Source organism: Dipodomys ordii, unplaced genomic scaffold, assembly GCF_000151885.1.
Source record: "Dipodomys ordii isolate 6190 unplaced genomic scaffold, Dord_2.0 Scaffold19, whole genome shotgun sequence".
Classification (NCBI taxonomy): Eukaryota; Metazoa; Chordata; class Mammalia; order Rodentia; family Heteromyidae; genus Dipodomys; species Dipodomys ordii.
Genome location: NW_012267235.1, coordinates 10700497 through 10721444, shown reverse-complemented (window position 1 = coordinate 10721444; position 20948 = coordinate 10700497). Strand labels below are relative to the sequence as shown.

Here is a 20948-nt window from a genome sequence, read left to right as displayed (position 1 = left end):
CCAGGATCCAGTGTTCCAGTGTTCGGGGGAAGCTGTTTTCTGGAGGCCTCTGATTTATTCCTCTCTGGGCACCATCCTGGAACTCACCCCATCCTGAAAGTTGGGGAGAGGACTGACCTGGAACCCCGTCCAGAGAGAGGTCTGATTGGACAGGCCATATCCACTATAGTCCAGAGTAGAGAGGGTGATCTTTGGATTGGATCCCTTTTCTTGGATGTGTCCTATCAAGGTAGGTAATGGAGGGCTTTCTGTGGGAAGTCTGGAGGGCAGAAGTGAGGCAGTTACCCTGGTGTAGCCTACGCAGGGCCCTGCTGCTCCATCAACCTGAGTCTCAGGTTAAAGCTGAACCTGTGACTACTTCCTCGTTTCTCATGGATTCTCCTCCAGCTCCTCCCACTGTGTGTGTGTGTGTCCAGTTCCATGATGAAGGAGTCCAGCTTAAACAGGACATCTGCAACCCCCCCCCCTCCCCACACTTCAGAAGGACTCAGAACAGATGTGGTGTTCTGTCCCCTGCCCTCCCCTGCCCAGGGTGGAGGCCCCAAGGTTTCTGCCTTTTTTCTTGATCTCACCGGTTTTCAACTTACCTCCCCTGTCACTAACTTCAAGTTCCAGGAGTGAAGGCAGCAGTCCAACACCACTACTGCCTGAGCTCAGATCCCTGTGGTAATAAAGCCCTGTGCACAGTAAGAGATACCATGCCAGTGGCTCATCCCTGAAATCCTAGCTACTCAGAGGGCTGGGATCTGAGGAGGGTAGTTCAAAGCCAGCCTGGGCTGACTCTTATCTTCAATTAATCACAGAAAAAAGCCAGAAGTGGAGCTGCATATCAAGTGGTAGAGCATTAGCCTTGAGCAAAAGATGCTCAGGTGCAGCATCCAGGCCCAGAGTTTAAGCCCCAGACTAGTAAAAACAAAAGAAAAAGGATACCATGCCTACACATACAGAGAAAGAAATCTGCATCTAGATACAGACAGAACATTTCTAATTTGAAGGTCCAATAATGTAAAATGCTCCATTTTTGTTGTTGGTTGGTTGGTTGGTGCTGATACTGGGGCTTGAACTCAGGGCCACATGTTCTCTGTTGGCTTTTGCACTCAAGGCTGGTGCTCTGCTATTTGAGCCACAACTCTATTTTTGACTTTTTTGCTGGCTAATTGAGGATAAGAGTTTTTTGGATTTATCTGCCTAGGTTGGCTTTAAACCTTGATTCTCAGATTTCAGCTTCCTGAGTAGCTAGGATTACAGGTGTGAGCCATTGGCTCCTGACTCCCACAAGATTTTCATGATATCAGTGTACAGACAGTACACATCTGTACATCCATCTCTTAAGCTTTTACTACTGATGATTTAGAAGTGTGTCATTCAGGGTTTGACTCTGTCCAGATTTTACTTATTTAGCCCTATTTGGTTCATTGCTGGCTTGCCTCTCTTAACTCAGATGCTTCTGAGCCTCTGGGCTATCCTTTTGCATATTAGTAGTCCCCTGCTGGTCATCCAGAAGCCTCTGGGGAATTAGCACTAACTTGCATGTTCACAGGCGCAAATAGGAGGTAGGGAACAGTACTCACTCCCAAGTCAGGGAGTGAGGTTTTAACGTGGCCCCTTCAGAACTCTAGCTTGGGAGTCTGCCTCCGTAGTTTCTAGTTAGTATATCCTGTTTAGAAATACCAACTTAAAAAAAGAAGAAGAAGAAGAAATCCAGGTGCTGATTGCTTATACAAGTAATTGTAGCTACTTAGGAGACTAGATCTGAGGATCATGGTTTGAAGCCAGCAATGGCTGAAAGGTCCATGAGACCTGAGCTCTAATTACTGGTAAAAAAAAAAAAAAACTGAAGTGGAGGGGTGGTACACAGGCCCTGAGTTTAACCCCAGTATTGACACTTGTACACATGTGCACACACACACACACACACACACACACATGCGCACGCGCACGAAATAAAAGAGGAAAGAAAGAAAAGTCATTTAAGCTGTAATTACCCTATCCCAGACTTTTACTATGTTTAAGTCAAAAGACAATGGACCTAAGGCCTGGTTTCTAGCTCCTCCACTGCCTAAGTAACCAGCTTAAAAAGTTTTCTCCATGAACAAATGGCCAAAGAGAAAGAAAAAGAACTTTGGAATAAACTTCTTATAACCTTTAATGTTTTCAGGGCTGGTACAGGCAGAAGCCTGGGGAGTGGGGGGAACAGCAAGGTATTCGCTGGCAGAAAGTGATCAGGTCCTCTGTGGCTGGATCACAGATGCACCAGGAACTTTGTCAGTGTCATATTTCAGAACATTCTAGAAATGTGCTACCGGGATTGCAGTTGTTCCTTCTTCTTTACCTCTGCCCAGATGTCTGATAGGTCTTGGATGAACTGCTGGATCTGAGAAGATACGGAGATCGGGGATCACCCCACCAGCCAGAGGCTTCCCCCATCCCAAGATAGAACATCTCCTTGACATCCATACATCTCTTTCCCACATCTGCCTTCACCTGAGGCCATACCACCTTATTTGACAGTTTTTCTAGGAGAAATTGAGTAAGGCTACTATTCGATCTCTAATATCCAGAGTAGGATGGAGTCAGGACTTCCTAAAGGCAAAGACAGTATGAATCAGCCCAGGGAGAAGAGAGGGAGGCCATCCCAGATGGGCCACAAATAAAAAAGCATTTACAGGCAGGACCCACAGATGGTCCTGAACAACTTCAAAGTCCCGGAGGTGGTCATGGACTTGGCACCCAGACCTGATGGTCGTTATATTCCTCTTGAATCGTCAAGGGGTGTTTAAATTCTAGTCACTAACTTCTGTTTTAATGAGCTTGCAGTGAGGATGACACAGCACTGCCCTGCAGGTCAGGAGACCCAGCTGGGCTCCCCAAGCAGCTCTGGGGAAATTACTTCACTCTTCTGGAACTCCTCCTCCCTCCCTTCCCCCTTCCTTCTCCTCTATCCTATCCTTCCCTTCCCCGCCCCCTTCATTGTTTTTATCTTCCTTTTGCAGTGTCTGGGATGGATCCCAGGGCCACACACATGCTAGGCACATGTTCACCACTAAGCCACATCCCAAGCCCAGTTTCTACATTTTCAAAGGTGTATCTCAGAGGTACAGTGTGTACTTCAATGTGTGAGGCCCTGGATTCAATTTTTTATTTTTATTTTTTGTCAGTTGTGGGGCTTGAACTCAGGGCCTGGGTGCTGTCCCTGAGCTCTTGTTGCTCAAAGCTAGTGCTCTACCACTCTGAGCCACAGCGCCATTTCCAGTTTTTTGAGTGGTTAATTGGAGATCAGAATTTCATGGGGACTTTTCTGCCCAGGCTGGCTTCGAACCATGATCCTCAGATCTCAGCCTCCTGAATAGCTTAGGATTACAGATGTGAGCCACCAGTACCTGACTGGATTCAATTTTTAGTAGGATTTCCATGATGGGCTGCCATAATAGAATGGACCCAGAGCATTCAGGACATCCCACCTATTAAGCTAGATGTTAAGGGGTTTTGTCCAAGTGTCCAACACTGACACTCTCCTCACACAAAAATTTAATTTGTGCATGCCAGTACTGAGTCTTGAACTCAGGATCTAGGCACTGTCCCTTATCTATTTCACTCAAGACTGGTGCTCTCTTTGAGCCATAAATCTACTTCTGGCTTTTTGCTAGTTAATTAGAGATAAGAGTCTCATGGACTTTCCTGCCCTGGCTGGCTTCAAACTGCAAACTCAAATCTCAGCATCCTGAGTAGCTATTATTACAGGTGTGGGCCACCAGTGCCTGGCTAAAATGAATTTTTGCCTGGATAAAAATTATTTAAAAAAAATAAAATGTTATCTCAGTTAACTTTTTTTTTCCTTGCTGGTCCTGAGACTTGAACTCAGAGGCTAGATGGTGTCCCTGAGTTTCTTTTGCTTAAAGTTAGCTCTCTACCACTTAAGCTACAGATCCACTTCCAGTTTTTTTTTTTTTTCTTGTAGTTTATTGGAGATCAGAGTCTCATGAATTTTTCTGCCCCTGTTGGCTTCAAACCAAGATCCTCAGATCTCAGCCTCCTATAGTTAGAATTACAAGCATGAGCCATCAGTTAACATGTTTTGTTTTTTTAACTTTTATTATTGTTTTGAAATGAATTGGTTACATAAATACTTTAAAACTTTGAATTCAGGATTTGGTAACTATCACTAGCTATAACGTATAGAAAGAAATGCTCTCTGGTCATTGCTGAATTTTTAGAATGTGAAAGCATCCTGTTACCAAAAATAAAAATCTGGGAATAAAAATCTGCCTCTAGAAGAAACTCCCTTGCAAATCCCCTTCTGTGGAATGTAAAATGGTTCCGCCCAGTTCTGCCTTAGGGTGCAAGCTGAGTATTTGATTCTTCCCAGCCAGCTGTTGGGGGAAGCATTCTGTGTTCCATGAGTTCCATTCCTCACAATCACCCTGTAGGTAGCACAAGTACTTGTTGAGCAATCATTTTTTGACTGGCTTGGGTTTCACATCCATTCACCAAATACTCTTGTGCCTACTTTTGTGCCAGGCAATGTCTGAACAACAACAACAATAACAACAACAACAACAACAAATCTCGGTTCTTGGGAGTGTTCTAAAGTTGCAAATAATCCATCATGGGTCTCTAAACTCCAGAAGAACTACTGGGGTATCTGGGGCACTTTCCCTCAGAGTGGGCTGTGTTTCACTGCGGCTGTGATTTTTAGGTGGCTCATGAGCATGGATGGCATGAAAGAACTCTGAATCATTCAGTGAGAAATCTATTTCCTTTTCGCTTTTCTCCTTCATTACTTCTAAGAACATCCTTAGTTTGGCACTAACATGACTAATGCTTGTCTCAACTTGCCAATTTAGCTTTTTAACAAAAGAGTGGGCTTCTAACTCAAGCTTTCAGTAAGCCACAGGGGCTCCCTGGAGTTTAATAAAGCCTGCTTCGCACAAATAATGAATTCAGTAGTGGGTCCCTGCCCTGGCCCCTGCAGTTTGGGGCCAGAAAGAGCCGTGCAGTGACCCTTGGAAACATTTCCACATTACTTGGGAACTTGCTGACTATGCAGAGTAGTGGTAGGTTTTCATGGCAGATCTACTGAGAAGGATCCAATAAAACTCCCTATTCCCCCCTCCTGGTGATTCTATTTTTGTTTTGTTGGTCATGGGTCTTGAACTCAGGGCCTGGGCTTTTCTGCTCAAGGCTAACAGTCTACCACTTTGAGCCACAGCTCCATTTCTGGTTTTCTGGTGGTTAATTGGAGACAAGAGTCCTACAGACTTTCCTGCCGGGGTTGGCCTTGAATTCTGATCCTCAGATCTCAGCCTCCTGAGTAGCTAGGATTACAGGCGTGAGCCACACTGGCCTGCGGCTCCCTCCTGGGGATTTTATTGGTAGGAATAGTCCAGAACCTCTGTTCTTTCCGGTTGAAGCGGAGAGCTGGGCCTCTTTGGTCCCCTCCCTCCATCCACCTGGCCCCTAGCGCCCGCCTCCTCCTACCATATCCAGCTGCTTGTGGGTGTCCTCCAGGGCCACCTGGGAGGCCTCCTTCTGCTGCTTGCTCACGATCTGGAAGAGGTTCAGTGTGGCCATCTTGATGGTGCCAAGGAGGAGGGTCTTCTTGGCGGCCGTGTTCTGGATGTGTGCCCAGCGCGATTCCTGGGGAAAGGGGATATGGACGGGATGTGTGTGTGTATGTGTGTGCGCGCGCACAACTGTGTGTGTGAGAGATCACAGGTATGTGTGAGCACAGTATATGTGTGCGAGATCACAGGTGTGCGAGATCACAGGTGTGCGTGCGTGCACGCGCCATTGCGGACATCCCACACCCAGATTGGGGGGGGGCCCCAGCGGTGCCAGGCCGGCGCTGCTCACCCAGAAGATGACGTCGCTGCGGGCTCGGTCGAAGCGCATCTGCAGCCGCGCCAGCTCGTTGTTGTGCTGGAGGACCTCGTCGTCCTTCTCCTCGGTGTAGCGGGCCAGCCGCGCCTTGGCGCGCTCGATCTTCTCCTGGCCCTCCTGCGCCGACTGCATGAGGTCGTGGCGCATGCTCACCAGCGTCTTGTAACGCGCGATCACTTCGTGGATCTCCTCGAACTGGAGTGGGGAGGGCGTGGCGTGCCTTGGGTCGTGGCACCCGGGACTCTCAAGGGCCCCTGGTGAGGTTCCACCCCTAAGGCTCACGCCTGTCACCCTAGCCAGGAGGCTGAGATCTGAGGATCTCATGAAAACCCATGAGATGTTTATGTCCGGTTAACCACCAAAAAGCCAAAAGTGGAGCTGTGGCTCAAGTGGTAGAATGAAAAAGCTAAAGGATAGCACGTAGGCCCTGAGTTTAAGTAATCACACACACCACACACACACACACACACACACACACACACACACACACACTCCCCAAAAAACCAAAGGAGGAGACCCACCTGAGCCTCACATCCCCAGACCTGGCCACCTAGGGCAGGCAGACCCAGGGCCACAGTCAAAGATAGGGCTATGAGGAGGTTGGGGTTCCACCACTAGAGTCTCTTGAGCCCCTGCACCCAATCTTAGCTATAGTTAGAAGGATTTGAGGCCCCTTACCAAGAGAGCCTCACCCCCAGAGGCTCACATTGATAACAGGTCTGAGGTGGCTTCAGGTATCTTGATTTTTGCAAAAGACCCCCTCCCCCATGTGATTGTAGGCATGGACAGAGAACTACTTGCAAGCCCCTAGCTGTGTGGAAAGGCTCAGGCCAGCAGGAGATAAGCCAGCCCCTGCTCTTCTGAAGTTTACAGCTGGGAGATAGGGAGGAGTGATGTGGAGGAGGACAGAGGCACAAATAAGTCATCTGGCATTCAGACATTGGGGCCCACTGGAGACTGAGGCCTAGTGCTCTGTGGGTATTCAATATTCCCGGTGGGAGAAGTAGGGGCTGGAGAGGGGCCACTGGTGGGGCAGGTGACTTGCTAGGGTCAGCGTGTCCCCTCCAGTGTGGTCCAGAACCATGCTATGCTCTGGCCTTGACCCAGAGACTCAGCCAGCACCACCAAAGCCATGCCATCCACTATCTGAGCTCCAGTTCCAAGAAGCCCCACCCCAGGAGCTCATCAAAGGGTGCTCTCCAGCCACCCAGGGCACACTCCCTAAGCACTTTCCTCATATCGTGACACTTCCCAGTGACAGACTGGTATCTAGGAACTACCACGTAGTTTTCCCTCAACTATGCCTTTTAGAGGCACCAGTGACTCATGTCTGTAATCCCAGCTACTCAAGAGGCTGAGATCTGAAGAGTGTTGGTCAAAGCCAGCAAAGACAGAAAAAAAAAATAATCCCTTGAGATGCTTACCTCTAATTAATGACCAAAAAGCCAGAAGTGGAGATGTGGCTTAGTGGTAGAGCACCAGCATGAGTGAAAAAGCTAAGTAAGAGTATGAAACCCTGAGTTCAAGTCCCAGTACTAGTGTGCATGCACACACACACACACACACACACACACAACCTTTTGGGGAGAATATCTTCCAACTAGTGCTGGAGGAGGTGGGAAAAAGGGTTCATGGGAGAAAAGATATCTGAAGTAATTCTGGAGATATGAATAGAAGGCAGTTGGGCAAAAGTAAGTAGAGGAACAGCATAGGTAATGACGAATGGGGGTGTGGGGGCTTCTTTGAGAGGTTCAAGACAGTAAAAATACTCATAGAAGTATAAAATATAAGTACTTATAAGTATTTAATAAGCTCTTCTCTATGCTATTGTATATGCTTGTATTTTCCTATAATAAAAATATTTTTTAAAAAGTAGATCATTGAAATCAGATGCTGACAGGTCACATCTGTAATCCTAGCTACTGGGAAGGTTGAAGAATGAGAGTTGGAAGGGTACGTGGGAGGTTCAACTGCCGGTAGTGTTTCCTTTAGGAAAAATGAACCAGGAAAATATTAAGATTTGGGGAGTGCCTAGGGCTGTTTTGTTTCTGTATACTTCCAGTATGCCTAATGCATTTTTAATTACTTTTTGTTGTTGTTGTTTTAGAGGAGATATACAGCAGAGTTACCTTTGCATATATCAGGTAAAAGTACCTTTCCTTCCTTTTGCATAGTATCATCTGTTCCCTCATTCTCTCTCCCATTCCCTCCCTCCCACCTCTATCCATGAGTTGTGTGGTTCACTTTCATCAATGTCCAGTGTAGCCAGGGGGCCCCACCACTGAGTATTTTCATCTGCTTTCCACCCCCCACCTTCCCTCAGATAGGCATGTGTGTACACTGTATATGAGGTAAAGAATCATCAGAATCATCAGAAAACAAAAAGACAAATTAAGAAAAGGTCCTTTGCTTCCTTATCTGTGGGGTTTGTTTCAGTATGTATATATATATATATATATATATATATACATATATATATATATATATATATATATCTTGGTGATTTTCTCCTTAGATTATCCCCTTTTGATCTTACTGTATGTCTAGAATCCTAAAGTATTTTGAACAAAATAAAGAAGACAAGTGTGAGGAGACGGGGGGGGGGGCGTGGAGGAGAGAAGAGTGGAGAAAAGAGGGAAAAAGAAGGGAATGAGAGCCAGGAGAAAGGAAGGGAGAGAAGGAAAGAGGAAACAGATGGAGGAGGGGGAGGAGAGAGGAGGGGAGGAGAAAGAAGGGAGGAAGGAAGAGAGAGGAAGAGAGGAGACAGGGAGGGAAGAAGGGAGGGAGGAAAGGACAGAGAGACAAGGAGGGAAGGAGGGAGAGAGAGAGAGAGAGAGAGAGAGAGAGAGAGAGAGTACACTGATGTGTGTGCACACGCACGTCTCAAGCTGGCTTGCATATGCCAGCTGAACAGCAGGCTAGCCAGGAATGGCCCAGAGCTGACTCCAGATGGACCCTGGAGGAGGAAAGGGCCAGGCTGGATTCCAGAAATACTTCGGAGACAGAATTGACCAGATCTGTTGATTGATAATGAACCTTGGGACTGAGTGAGGGGGAGGAGTCAGGGAGCTCTGGTGGAGCGTGCTGGTTGGCTGTGGGTGGTTGGGCCTGTCATTTACCAGCGTGGGACCCAGCTACAGGGCTGACCTGGGACAGGCAGGAAGCAGATGGCTGTGGATGGGGTGGATTGGGTACCAGGCTTAAGGTTAAGCTTAGGAGGGCCAGTTGGCTCATTTTACTAGCTCTGATTCTGAGACATTATCTTAGAACTTATCTGCTGCTTTAATAAGGTGGCTTTTTCCCACATTCCTTCACCACAAAACCCCTAATCATTCAGCCAATGACTTGTCTTCAGCAGGCAATACTTTATTTATTTGTTTATTTTTGGGCACCAGGCATTGAACCCAGGGCCTTGCTGTTGCTAGGTAAGCACACTACCCCCATGGAGGGAAGGAAACGATTTAGAGTACAGGCATAAATAAATAAATAAGCCAATAAGCATATAGAAGTTGAAGGGACTTTTTTTTTTTTTGCTGGATCTGGGACTCGAATTCAGAGCCTCATGTTGTCTCTTGAAAAGCTTTTTCTCTCATGGCTGGTGCTCTACCACTTGAGCCACACCTCTAGTATTTTGCTGGCTAATGGAGATGGGAGTTTCATGGACTTTTCTGACCTACCTGTCTTCAAACTGTGATCCTCAGATCTCAGCCTCCTGAGGAGTTACGATTTCAGGCATGAGCCACCAGTGCCTGGCTTTTACAGAGACTTTTATTAATTTTTTGGGTGCCAGTCCTGGGGCTTGACCTCAGGGCCTGAGCATTGTCCCTCAGCTTTATTTTGCTCAAGGCTAGAACTCTACCACTTAAGCCACAGCTCTATTTCTGGCTTTTGGTGGTTAATGGATGATTTAGAGTCTCACAGACTTTCCTGCCCAGACTGGCAGATCTCAGATCTCAGTGTCCTATGTAGCTAGGCTAAGGCACTGGCTTTTTTGCAGGGACTTTTAGAAACCATGTACCTTTGGCCTTTGATATTCTCACAGACCATTGGTTGTACCCCTCAAATAAACACTAGGCTTGACCCTGTTGCTGGTCCCATGTTGGGAGAGCAGGTTTCTAATACCAGGGAGGCCCAGGAATTGATTTATCTTGAGACAAAGACCCTGTGTAAGGGAGGGTCTGGGAGAGTGGGCCTCAGGGGAGGCAGAGGTAGGAGACAAAAGGGATCCTAGCACACTTGCATGTCTTGGAGGAGCAATATGACATCAAATATCAAGAGGGCAACAGGTAGAGGGCTGAGAAGTTCCCTGACCTCTGACCTCAGGGCCTGGATGTGAGCAGCTGTTTTGGCATGGTGGGGCTCACAGAAGAATGAGAAGGGGAAAAAAAATCACAGGGTTCTGCCACTTACAAGCTGTGAGACTCTGAGCAGATTCCTTGACCTCTGTGAGTCTCTATCTCCTCCTCTGCTTTTCCCCAGAGGCTAGGAGGAGGACTGACGTAGGCTGCTATATGGCCAGACACTAAACAGGTAATGGTTTTGTGGTGGGTTGGATGTTTTTGCAGTGTCTCCCCTGTCCCCTCCCCAATTTAGTTTCCAATAAACAAAGGTCACCAGAAGGAGGAGGAAGAAGAGGAGGGAGTAAGCAGGAGACACAAGCCACATGCTGATACAAGTAGAGCATGTGTTAGTATTCTAAATCTGCATCCCAACACACACACACACACACACACACACACACACACACACTGATAGAAACCCACATGCCAAGCCAGGCACCTATGGCTCATGCCTGTAATCCTAGCTACTCAGGTGACTAAAATCTGAGGATCCTGGTGCAAAGCCAATCCCAGAAGGAGAAAAAAAAAAGTCAACTCAAGCAGAAATGTCTATGAAACTCTTATCTCCCATTAACCACACATACACAAAAAGCAAATGTGGAGTTGTGGCTCAAGTGGTAGAGTGTCAGCCTTGAGTGATAAAGTTAAAGGACAGTGCCTAAGGCCTGAATTCAAGCCCAGGACTGGCACATGCGTGCACATGTGTGTGCACGCATGTGCACATACATACATAAAGAAACCCACAAACCATGCAGGCACATTTTACCATCACACACACAAAGGCACCTGAAGGATTCCACCAGGTTCACCACCTTTTGAGAAGCACACCCTGCCTCAGCAAGGCTCAGGACCAGCTGCCCTCCGTGATTGTCTGCCTCCTCAGAGCAGAGAGACCATTCCTGCAGTGCTTCTGGGGTCTCTGAGGCACCCTCCCCCAAGGCCATCTAGCTGAAGCTGGACACTACCCCACCACCCCAGCTCCTGGGATAAAGGAAGGTGCAGAAGAGGGGGCCAAGGTCCAACCCCTCTGCCCCTGGGACCCACCTCAGAGTTCTCTACCACCTTCTCCAGGTACTTCTTGAAAATGGCATAGTCCTGCAGTTTGACACTGAGCCGCTGGTGCTCCTGCCGCAGGGCAGCCATTTCCTGCTTGGCCTTGGTCAGTTCCCGCAGCCGCTGCTTCTTCAGGTCCCGCTCCTTGTTGGCTTTCTTTAGGGCTCGGATCCGTTTCTGGTCATTCTCCTGAGAGAGGTAATGTGGTCAACCAGTCTTTTGACCTTCCTGGAGCTCTGGCCTGCCTGGGGCTGGTGATATACCCTCAATTTCCTCCATCTCCAGAGCTCAGGCTGCCTGAAGCTTGATTCTGGTTATTGAAGGCACTTGGTGAAGCTAAGGGATTTCTGTGCACTGAGGACTCAGATGGGGGCCTAAAAAGGGTAAGCACAGAAGTTCAGTTCAAAATCAGTAGGTGACTTTGAAGTCACCTACTACTACTACTCAGGAAGCTGAGATCTGAGGATCACGGTTCAAAGTCAGCTGGGGAAGAAAAGCTTGTGAGATTCCTGTCTCCAATTAACCAGAGGAGGGAGGGGGGAGGCAGAAAGTAACTCTAATGGTAAAATAACATTAAGTCTTGAGTGAAAAGCTAAAGAAGAATGCCCTGCCTCTGAATTCAAGCCCCAGTCCTGGGACACAAACAAACAAACAAACAAAGCTACAAAAAAGACCCCCACCTCTTTGGAAGTCATTTGGAGAAACACTTTCCCCAAATCTCATATCACACCAGCTTTTTTCCGGTCCTGATGAACTGGACCACAAGAGAAACATGCCCAGATGCCTAGATTCCTGGCCTAGCCTACATACTCAGGCACACAGTATGACAAAGTGTCTTAAGATCAGTCAGTAATTAGCCCCCCACAGCCACACTAGACTCTTCAGGGCTCCTTTAGAAAGCAGCACAGAAGTTCTAATCAAGAAACCTGTGTGTGTGTGTGTGTGTGTGTGTGTGTGTGCGCGCGCACATGTGTGTATTTGTGTGCATGCTGATCTTGGGGTTTAACTCAGGGCCTGGGCACTGTTCCTAAGCTTTATGCTCAAGGCTAGTTCGCTACCACTTGAGCCACAGCCTCCAGCTCTTTTGGTGTTTAATTGGAGGTAAGGTTCTCACAGGGCTGGCTTTGAACTGCAATCCTCAGATCTCAGTCTCCTGAATAGCTAGGATTATAGGCATAAGCCACGGTGCCTGGCAAGAAATCTGGATTTTAAGATGATTAAATCAGTTCTGGGAGGACCGATTGAGGGGGATTGTCTTAGACCATTCTCTGTTACATGAACCTTTAGTGGTCCATCATCCTGATGCTTATCCATGACAGGATCACATCCATCCATCCATCCATCCATCCATCCATCCATCTATTCATCCATCCATCCACTGGATAAAACTCTGCCCCAGGTACTTGCAAGGAACTATGGAACATCTAGAGAGAGCAGAGACTAACAAGTAAATAGGACATTGCAAACATAAGTGGGGAGACATGAATGCCTGAAACTGCCAAGCATGGTTAGAGCACTGAAGGTGAGGAGCCCAAGAAGTGGAAGAGGAGGAGGAGAAGGAGGAGAGGAGGAGGAGGAGGAGGAGGAGGAGGAGGAGGAGAGGGTGTGGACCCCCACGTGCAGTCCTCACTCTTTGTACCTGGATGAATTGCTCAAATTTCTGGATGTGGGCCTTCAGCTGCTCTTCCTTGACCCCAAGTTCTTCCCAGCGCAGGTTCAGGTTTTCCATCCTGCGCTTAAATGTCTTTGGGGGTGCAGGAACAGGGAGGTCAGGAAGACCCTGATGTGAAAGACTCAAGAACCCCCTTTCCCCCCCGACTTCTATCTCCAGACTCAAAAAGGAGTAGGAGGTTTTTAAGAGGCTCCGAGTAGAGCACTGGGAACACTGGGAACTCCAAGTCTTAGATCATTTCTGTTCTCCCCAGAGGAAAGAGACCAGCATTACCAAGCAGGACCCCAGCTCCAGGGGCCCCATCCCACAAAGTAGAGGGCAGTCCAATGACTCTCTCCAAACCCCAGCCAGATCCCTCTACTATTGTGCAGCCTCTGTGCTTATTCCTGAGCCCCCCTCCCCCAACCTCTTTTTTCTGCTCCATGGCCTGGTGCATGATCTTGGCCTCCTTTTTCTTCTCCAGTAGTCGGATGGATGGGGAATCCGACTGCTCCTCCACACTGGGGAACTTCCTGCCCAAGACATGGACAAGAGAGGCAGGTAGATTATGTCTGAGGCCAGGGCAGGAGGACCAGGGAAAAGGGGGGGTCTTCTCCCCCTGCCCAACCAGAATGAAAGAAACAGTGTTTTGAGAAAGAGAGACACATGCTGGCATTTAGGGGGAGCAAAGCATGTCAGGGTGATGGGGCAAGGGGATTAGGGGTGCTGGGTTTATAGGAGAAGGGGGCCGATTGGAAAGTAAAGCCACAGGGTGCGTGTTGGTGGTCCCAGGCCCTAGACACTCACTGGAGCAGTTTCAGCAGCTTTTCCCCATACTGCAGCCGGAAGTACTCGGCCAGGTCTTCTTCTTCCATGATGCCCAGGCTCATGGTGGCAGTTACCTCAGGGCCTAGAAGGCCTATGCTTCACAGAGAAACAATGAGTGACAGAGCCACAGATGGGGGGACTCAGGGGTGGTGACAGGGCACTTGGTTCTTTGGTAATCTTGCTTTCAAGGTTAGGGAGATGGAGAGACTTAGCAGAAGCCAGGCACAGGCGAAGGGCAGGCAGCTCAGGATGAGGCGGTGGGGTGGTGATGGGAGATCTGGTTACCTAGCAACGGGCTGCTTAGTTCTGTGGACCACAGCTAGAACTCTCACTCTGCCCTCTGCCCTCTGTCCTCATGAACTCCTGCTTTTGCGGGTGATCCTGCTCTCTGTCTATCCCTGACCTCCCCCCTCAGGAATTCTGGGAAGAAGTTAGGCCAGATGGTCCACTGGTTGTCATGGTATCCGGGGATGGGGGGGTGGGCAGAGAGGCAGAGTATGGCTGAGAAGTGGAAATCGTTTGAGAAGAAATGGGCGTCTGTGGATGTGGGCTCCTGAGGTGTCCCTCCCAGGCTCAGGGGTAGGTGAGGGAGAAGAGGAGGCTGGGCCTCAGCTGACTGTCAAGAAGAAAAGAGCAGGAGGAAAAGCGGGATTTCAGGCTGGGCAGTGAAGGGCGGGGACGCGGGAAGAGGCCCACAAGTTGGAATCAAGTTAAGTGATGGACCAAGGTGGAGGTGGAGGAGGAGCCAGAAGCTTGGGGACCAATGAGGAGGGGTGTGGGGCTGGACACGCAGGGTAGAACCCCCCCCCCACCCCCAGAGAGCCCGAGGGCCCTGGCTTTCTAGATAGCCAGGCTTTGAGGTTCACAAAAGAAAAGGGAGGGGAAAAAAATCTTTCCAAAGGTTTCATCTTTAAAAGGTTTACTTTCCAATGGCCGCCTTCCTGGGCCTGTCAGCGCCAGCATAAACTCATCTGACCGAGTTCCACATGGTCAACTCGACACCCCCGCGTAAGGGGGCGTCCTGGGGGCTCCTGCCCCTGGGTGGGGCAGGGCTCCCGGCTCCCCGCGCCCCCACCTCCTCGCCCCCCTCCCCTCACTCCCTCCTGCTCCCCCTCAGCCCCCCAACCCCCGCCGTTTGTCTGCAAGCGGGAGACTGGGTGCTTCTGTGGTGTGGAAGTGGGGTGTGGCTGGGGGCAGGGGGGGGGTCCCCGCCGCGCACCGCAGCGGCTCCATCTCAGCACATCGTCGGTCGTCTGGGGCCCCCTGCTGGCCACCTCGCGCACCGACCTTTGTCTCCCTGATGAGAGGAAGAGTCCTGCCCACTCCTGTCTCCTCCTCGCCCTCCCCCCCTGCTCTGCTGAACCTCCCCTTCAGAACCGACCCTAACACACAGCCCGTGGCGGCCAGGCCCTGAGTTCATGCCCCAGTATTAGCACCAAAGAATGTCAACACTCATCCTTCAAAATAAGTCACTTCATGAACGTGAGAGAAAATAGCTGAAGCCAGCAGACAACAAATATGTTCTTGTTAAAGATAGAGACTAGGCAGACTTTCTGCTGTCATTGTGATGGTTCAGCATTGGTTTGGATGCCTGAGCGAGGACACAAAGACAAAAACAAAACAAGTTTTTTTTTTTTCCTTTCCGTCTTTCACACAATGGCAGAAAACTGTGATCACATACTATGAAAATCCAAGAAAGTGATTAATGAGTTGAGGTGCTTTGATTTTAATGCGATTCTGTGCAATTTGCAAGTAGGGGGTTGGTTTTTATGCATTGGAGGAGTATCAGTGATAAGTTACAAAGTAGCTCAAGCCTAAAATCCTAGCTACTCTGGGAGCATAAGATCTGAACATTGAGGTTCAAAGTCAGCCTGGACAGGAAAGTCCATGAGACTTCTCTCTCCATTTAACCACCAGAATGTGGAAAGTGGAGCTGTGGCTCAAGTGGTAGAATACTAGCCTAGAGTGGAAACAGCTAAAGGACAGTCCCCAGACCCTGAGTTTAAACTCCTGTACACAACACACACACACACACACACACACACACACACACACACACACACACACACACACACACACAGCCTTGACTAGAGACTCATAGGGCTTTTGAAGAATGACTCAATGTTATAAAGATGGAAAATCCACCTATGAGTTAAGGATTTAAGTTCTTTTAGGTGCATTGTTCAGTACTGGTAAGTATAGTTACATTGTTGTGCAATTCCTGGTTTCCAGACTATTTTACAAAAATGAAACTCAACAACTTCCTACGTCCCCGCCCCCTGGTAACCACCACCTCACCTCTGCCTTCATGATCAGACCACCCCTGACCCCTCAGCAGTTAGGAGTTGTACAGTATGTGTCCTTTTTTTGTACGTTTTTTATTGTGAAAATATTGTACAGAGGGGTTACAGTTACATGAGCAAGGTAATGAGTACATTTCCTATCGTGTCTTCTGTGACTTGCTTATTTTACTTAGCACAGCATACTCAAGGTTCATCCATGTTGTGCATGTGTGAAATAATCTCTTCCTTTTGTTTGAGCATGATGGCTCATGACTGTAATCCCAGCTAACAGTGAGCAACACCAGGTCCCCACTGTTTACAATGGCCAATCCCCAGATTGTGGTGACTAGCCAATGGTACCTCATCTACAGGGCTCCAGCCCTTACTGCCTCTAAGAGTGACTGGGGGTGGAAGGGGGGAGGGGGAGGGGCTGGGACACAGGAGCCACGTGGTACTTGCAGACATGGGTGAATACTCTTCCCACGGTCTGCTGATCTCCCAGACCAGAGGACACAGGGCCCAGGGTCTATGAGCTTTCAAGGAACCCACAACCATGTCTGAAGCCTGACTTTAATTATTACCTCTAAACTGTAAACACAGCCAGGTGCGGTGCTTCACACCTGCCATCCTAGCTACTCAGGAGGCTGAGATCTGAGGATCATGGTTCAAAGTCAGCCAGGACAGAAAAGTCTATGAGACTCTTACCTCCAGTGAACTAGCAAGCAAAAAGTGGAAAGTGGAGGTGTGGGTCAGGTGGTAGAGCACTAGCCTTGAGTGAAAAAGATCAGCTCAGTGTCCTGAGTTCAAGTCCCAGTATTCTCTCTTTCTCTCTGTCTCTGTCTCTCTCTCTTTCTCTCTCTCTCTCTCTCACACACACAGAGACAGACATGGTTTAATGTAATGCACACAAATGTCATATGCCAGCCTTGTGATTGTTAATTTCACCATTCACTTAGCATTTCACACTTCTGAGAGGTATCTGAGGAGTTGATATTCTCACTTCTCAAGAATTCCCAATTAGGCCCAGATTTTGGAAGGGAAAAAAAAAGTAATTTGTAAATTCAATGAGTGACTCAGGCATATAATTTCAAGAGCAAAATTATAAAAATCCTTTCCCTTCCTTCCACACACGTCATTTTTAAGGTCTGTAGAGTGAATTTTAATGGCTTTGTTACAGCAGCATTTAGCTAGGCTGGGCTGTCTAAAGATGATGGGTTTTCATAAATCTAGCTGTCCTTTTTTTTTTTTTTTTTTTTGCTGTAGGGCTTGAACTCTGGGCTTGGGCATTGTCCCTAGTCTCCTTTTGCTCAAGGCTAGCACTCTCCCACTTGAGCCACAGTGCCACTTCCAGCTTTTTGCTGTGATTAATTGGAGATAAGAGTCTCATGGTCTTTCCTGCCCAGGCTGTCTTCAAACCACAGTCCTCAGATCTCAACCTCCTGAGGAGCTCGGATTACAGGCATGAATCACTGGCACCTGGCTCCAATGCTTAAATTTCTAAGAAAAGACTTTGTCTTGCGTCTGGGAGATGGCTGATCTTTCTCCATCTGCCTATGGAAGCTGCTGCTTGGGACTCTGCCATTTCGAAGAGACCAAAGAGCAGGAGGAACTGCTCATGCTCTCACTGACTGAAGTTATTCTATGTATTTTATTCTCCCCACAGCCTATTCAGCATGGATACCTTGTTCTCCTGCCACAATTTAAATGTCATACTTCTCAGTCTTTTCCTCTCCCTTTCCCTCTTCTCTTCTTTCCTGTTAATCCTTTCCCCTTTTCTTTTATTCTCTCCTTCCTTTCTTCTCTCCCCTCCTCTTCTCCTCTCTTCTTTCCTTTCTCTCAGGTTCTCACTAGGTAGACCAAGTGGCTTCAGACTTAAGGTCCTCCTATCCAGGCTTCTCAAGTACTAGGATTACAGCTGTACACTATAGCACTATACTTATAAGTCATCTGCTGCTTCTCCCTCTTCCTCTTCTTCCTCTCCCCCTCCTTGTCCTTCTCCTTTTCTCCTCTTTCCTCCTCCTCCTCCTCCTCTTCTTCCTCCTCTTCTTTTTCCTCCCTTTCCTCTTCCTCCTCCTTCTCTCTTTCCCTTTTCCTCCTCTTCTTCATTTTCCTCTTCCTCTTCTTCCTATTATTACTGTTTTATTTTTCTGGCACTAGGGCTTGAACTCAGGGCCTCACATTCTCATTTCCTTTTCTTGCTCATGGCTCATTCTCTACCACTTGAACCATGCCTCCTTGCCCAGTACTTTTGCTGGTTAATTATAGTCTCCCAGATTTTTCTGTCCAGGATGACTTCAACTCAGGATCCTTCTGCCCTCAGCCTCCTGAGGCTACTAGGCCTGAACCCTTGGTACTTGCCCAAATCTCTCTGTGATCGGTAGTTTTCCTGTGAACTTTTGCCACCATCCTTCCCTTCACTGCACTCCCTGAACTTTGACTGACACCCACCCTCTAAACACATCTGTTCACGCTAATAACTCTCTGTCCTTGGGTATTTCCCCATTGAGCCTCTTTATCTCCTTGTAAAAGATAGTCTTAAAATACCTTAGAATGCTTTATGTGAGTTACCAGCTCTACACTCCCCCTGCACACTCAAAATTGTAGAGCTACAACAGCCTACAATCATCTGTTCCAAACTCTTCATTTTTTTTTTAAAGGAAGCTCAGAGAATAAACCTCATCTTTGGCCACAGCAAGGCCAGGATTTCCCCAAGGCTAAAAATCAGGAAAAACTCTTCCTTCCTGCTCTTGAGGCTGCTGCTGACACGGGGGGGGGGGGGGTGTTGATGGGTAATTGGAAATCCAGATAGTAACAGAGAGGACATCTCAGGGGGAAAGACAGATGCTGAGGGGATGGGGTGGGGGCTGGGCCAGGCCATTCCTCATGTTCATATTGTCCTGGCAACAACCACCGTGGGAAATCCTGTCACCACCGTGTGGCAAGAGCCAAGCAAGCCAGCACTTGCTCAGCATCAACTTAAGGCCAATCTAGAGTAGTCAATTGAAAGAGGAGCAGTGTGGGCACAACCAGGTAGGTGGCCCCTCTATACTTCTATTATGGGGACAGACCTGGGCTCTCCTTGGACTGAATTGCCCCCCCCCCCTGCTCATTTGTGTGTTGAAGTTCTAGCTCCTTAATGTGACTCTATTTGGAGACGAAATCTTCAAGTGACAATTAGGGCCAAATGAGGTCCTAATCATGGAGTTCTAACCTCATGATATAAGAAGACACACTCAACAGCTGGTTCCTTGCTGTGTATAGTACACAGCAAAGACTATGTTAGCACACTGTGGGAAAGTGGCTGTCTACAACCAGGGGCAAAATCCTCCCTAGGCAGCAATCCTCCGGACACTACCCTGATCTTGGATGTCCAATAATGTGTGTGTGTGTGTATGGGTGTGTGTGTGTGTGTGTGTGTGTGTGTGCTGGTACTGGGGCTTGCACACAGACAGAGCCTGGGAGCTGTCATTAGCTTTTTTGCTCAAGTGGTACTCTACCACTTGAACCATAGCTTCACTTCCTTTTTTTTTTTTGTCGGTCATAGGGCTTGAACTCTGGGCCTGGGTGCTGTCCCTGTGCTTTTCAGCTCAAGGCGAGTGCTCTACCTCTTGAGCCACAGTGCCACTTCTGGCTTTCTAGTGGTTTATTGGAGATCAGAGTCTCACGGACTTTTCTGCTTTGTCTGGCTTTGATCCATGGTCCTCAGATTGCAGCCTCCTGAGTACCTAGGATTATAGGTGTGAGTCACCAGTACCTGGATTGAAAATTGCAAGTACTTTTCTCAGTCCTTTGATTTAAGGACCATTTTGGGTGGTAGAACAATTTCATGTAGTTAAATGCAATTTTTTTTTTTGTTGGTCGTGGCGCTGTCCCTCAGCTCTTCAGCTCAAGGCCAGTGCTCTACCTCTTGAGCCACAGTGCTACTTCTGATTTTCTAGTGGTTTATTAGAGATCAGAGTCTCACAGACTTTTCTGCCCAGGCTGGCTTTGAACTGTGATCCTCAGATCTCAGCCTCCTGAATAGCTAGGATTAGAGGCATGAGCCACCGGTGCCCAGCATATATGCAATTTTTGTTGTTGGTGGTGGTCATAAAGCTTGAACTCAGGGCCTGGCTACTGTCTCTGAGCTTTTTTATTCAAGGCTAGCACTCTACCACTTTGAGCCACAGCTTCACTTCTGGTTTTCTGGTGGTTAATTGGGAATAAGAGTCTTAAGGACTTTTCCTGCCCAAGCTGGCATTGAACTGCAATCCTCAGATCTCAGCTTCCTGAATAACTAGGATTATAGGTGTGAGCCACCAGTGCCAAGTGTAAATGTATTTTTTTTTGCTAAACATTTTTTGTCATAAATGTTATTCCCCCTTAGTTCCCACTATTAATTTTACTTCTGCATTCTTTCTGCAATTTTATATTTCTCTCTTTCTCCATCTGTCTACCTTTATTACTCAGATCAAACAACAAATATTCAGATACATAAATAAGTTTAGCTTTTGCAGTAACAGACTTACCATTTTGTACACTTATTTCTCCTTTTGTCCTACTCACAAATTATGGACATATTAATTGTTATGCTATTTATTTAAATCAGGTATATATTATTCTAATTCTTCAAATAGGTTGTAACCTAGACACATTTGCAATTAATGAGGACTTTTTGTTTTGTTTACATTACCATTCAACTGCTGAGAATCCATTATAAGTATTAAAAGGCCATTGTAAGTATTATATGTACAAAAGTTACTGTATCAATTTGTACTATTCTTTTTCTTTTTGTGTGTGTGTACCAATACTGGGGCTTGAACTCAGGTCCTAGACACTGTTCCTTAGCTTTCTCACTCAAGGCTGGCACTCTACCACTTAAACCACTTCATTTCCAATTTGTACTTTTCCTTTACTTTTTTTTGGGGGGGGGTC

At 47.7% G+C, this 20948-nt stretch overlaps 1 protein-coding gene across 1 annotated transcript; it reads right to left on the bottom strand.

The window, feature by feature from the left end:
- Positions 1-2299: 2299 nt before the first annotated feature.
- Ccdc42 (coiled-coil domain containing 42) lies at positions 2300-13814 on the bottom strand. Its single transcript, XM_013013114.1, has 7 exons — positions 13732-13814; positions 13352-13457; positions 12913-13017; positions 11265-11462; positions 5854-6075; positions 5479-5637; positions 2300-2374 (listed from the first exon to the last, which is right to left on the bottom strand). Exons 1-7 carry the CDS (start codon positions 13812-13814, stop codon positions 2300-2302), a joined length of 948 nt encoding a protein of 315 aa, XP_012868568.1.
- Between the last annotated feature and the right edge of the window lie 7134 nt (positions 13815-20948).

Coding starts and splice junctions, on each gene's coding strand:
- Ccdc42 (XM_013013114.1), bottom strand. CDS start 13,814: ATGAGCCTGGGCATCATGGAAGAAGAAGACCTGGCCGAGTACTTCCGG. Junction 6,076..11,264: donor AGGTGGTAGAGAACTCTGAG/GTGGGTCCCAGG, acceptor TCCCCACTCCAG/TTCGAGGAGATCCACGAAGT. Junction 5,638..5,853: donor GCAGCGACGTCATCTTCTGG/GTGAGCAGCGCC, acceptor CCCTTTCCCCAG/GAATCGCGCTGGGCACACAT.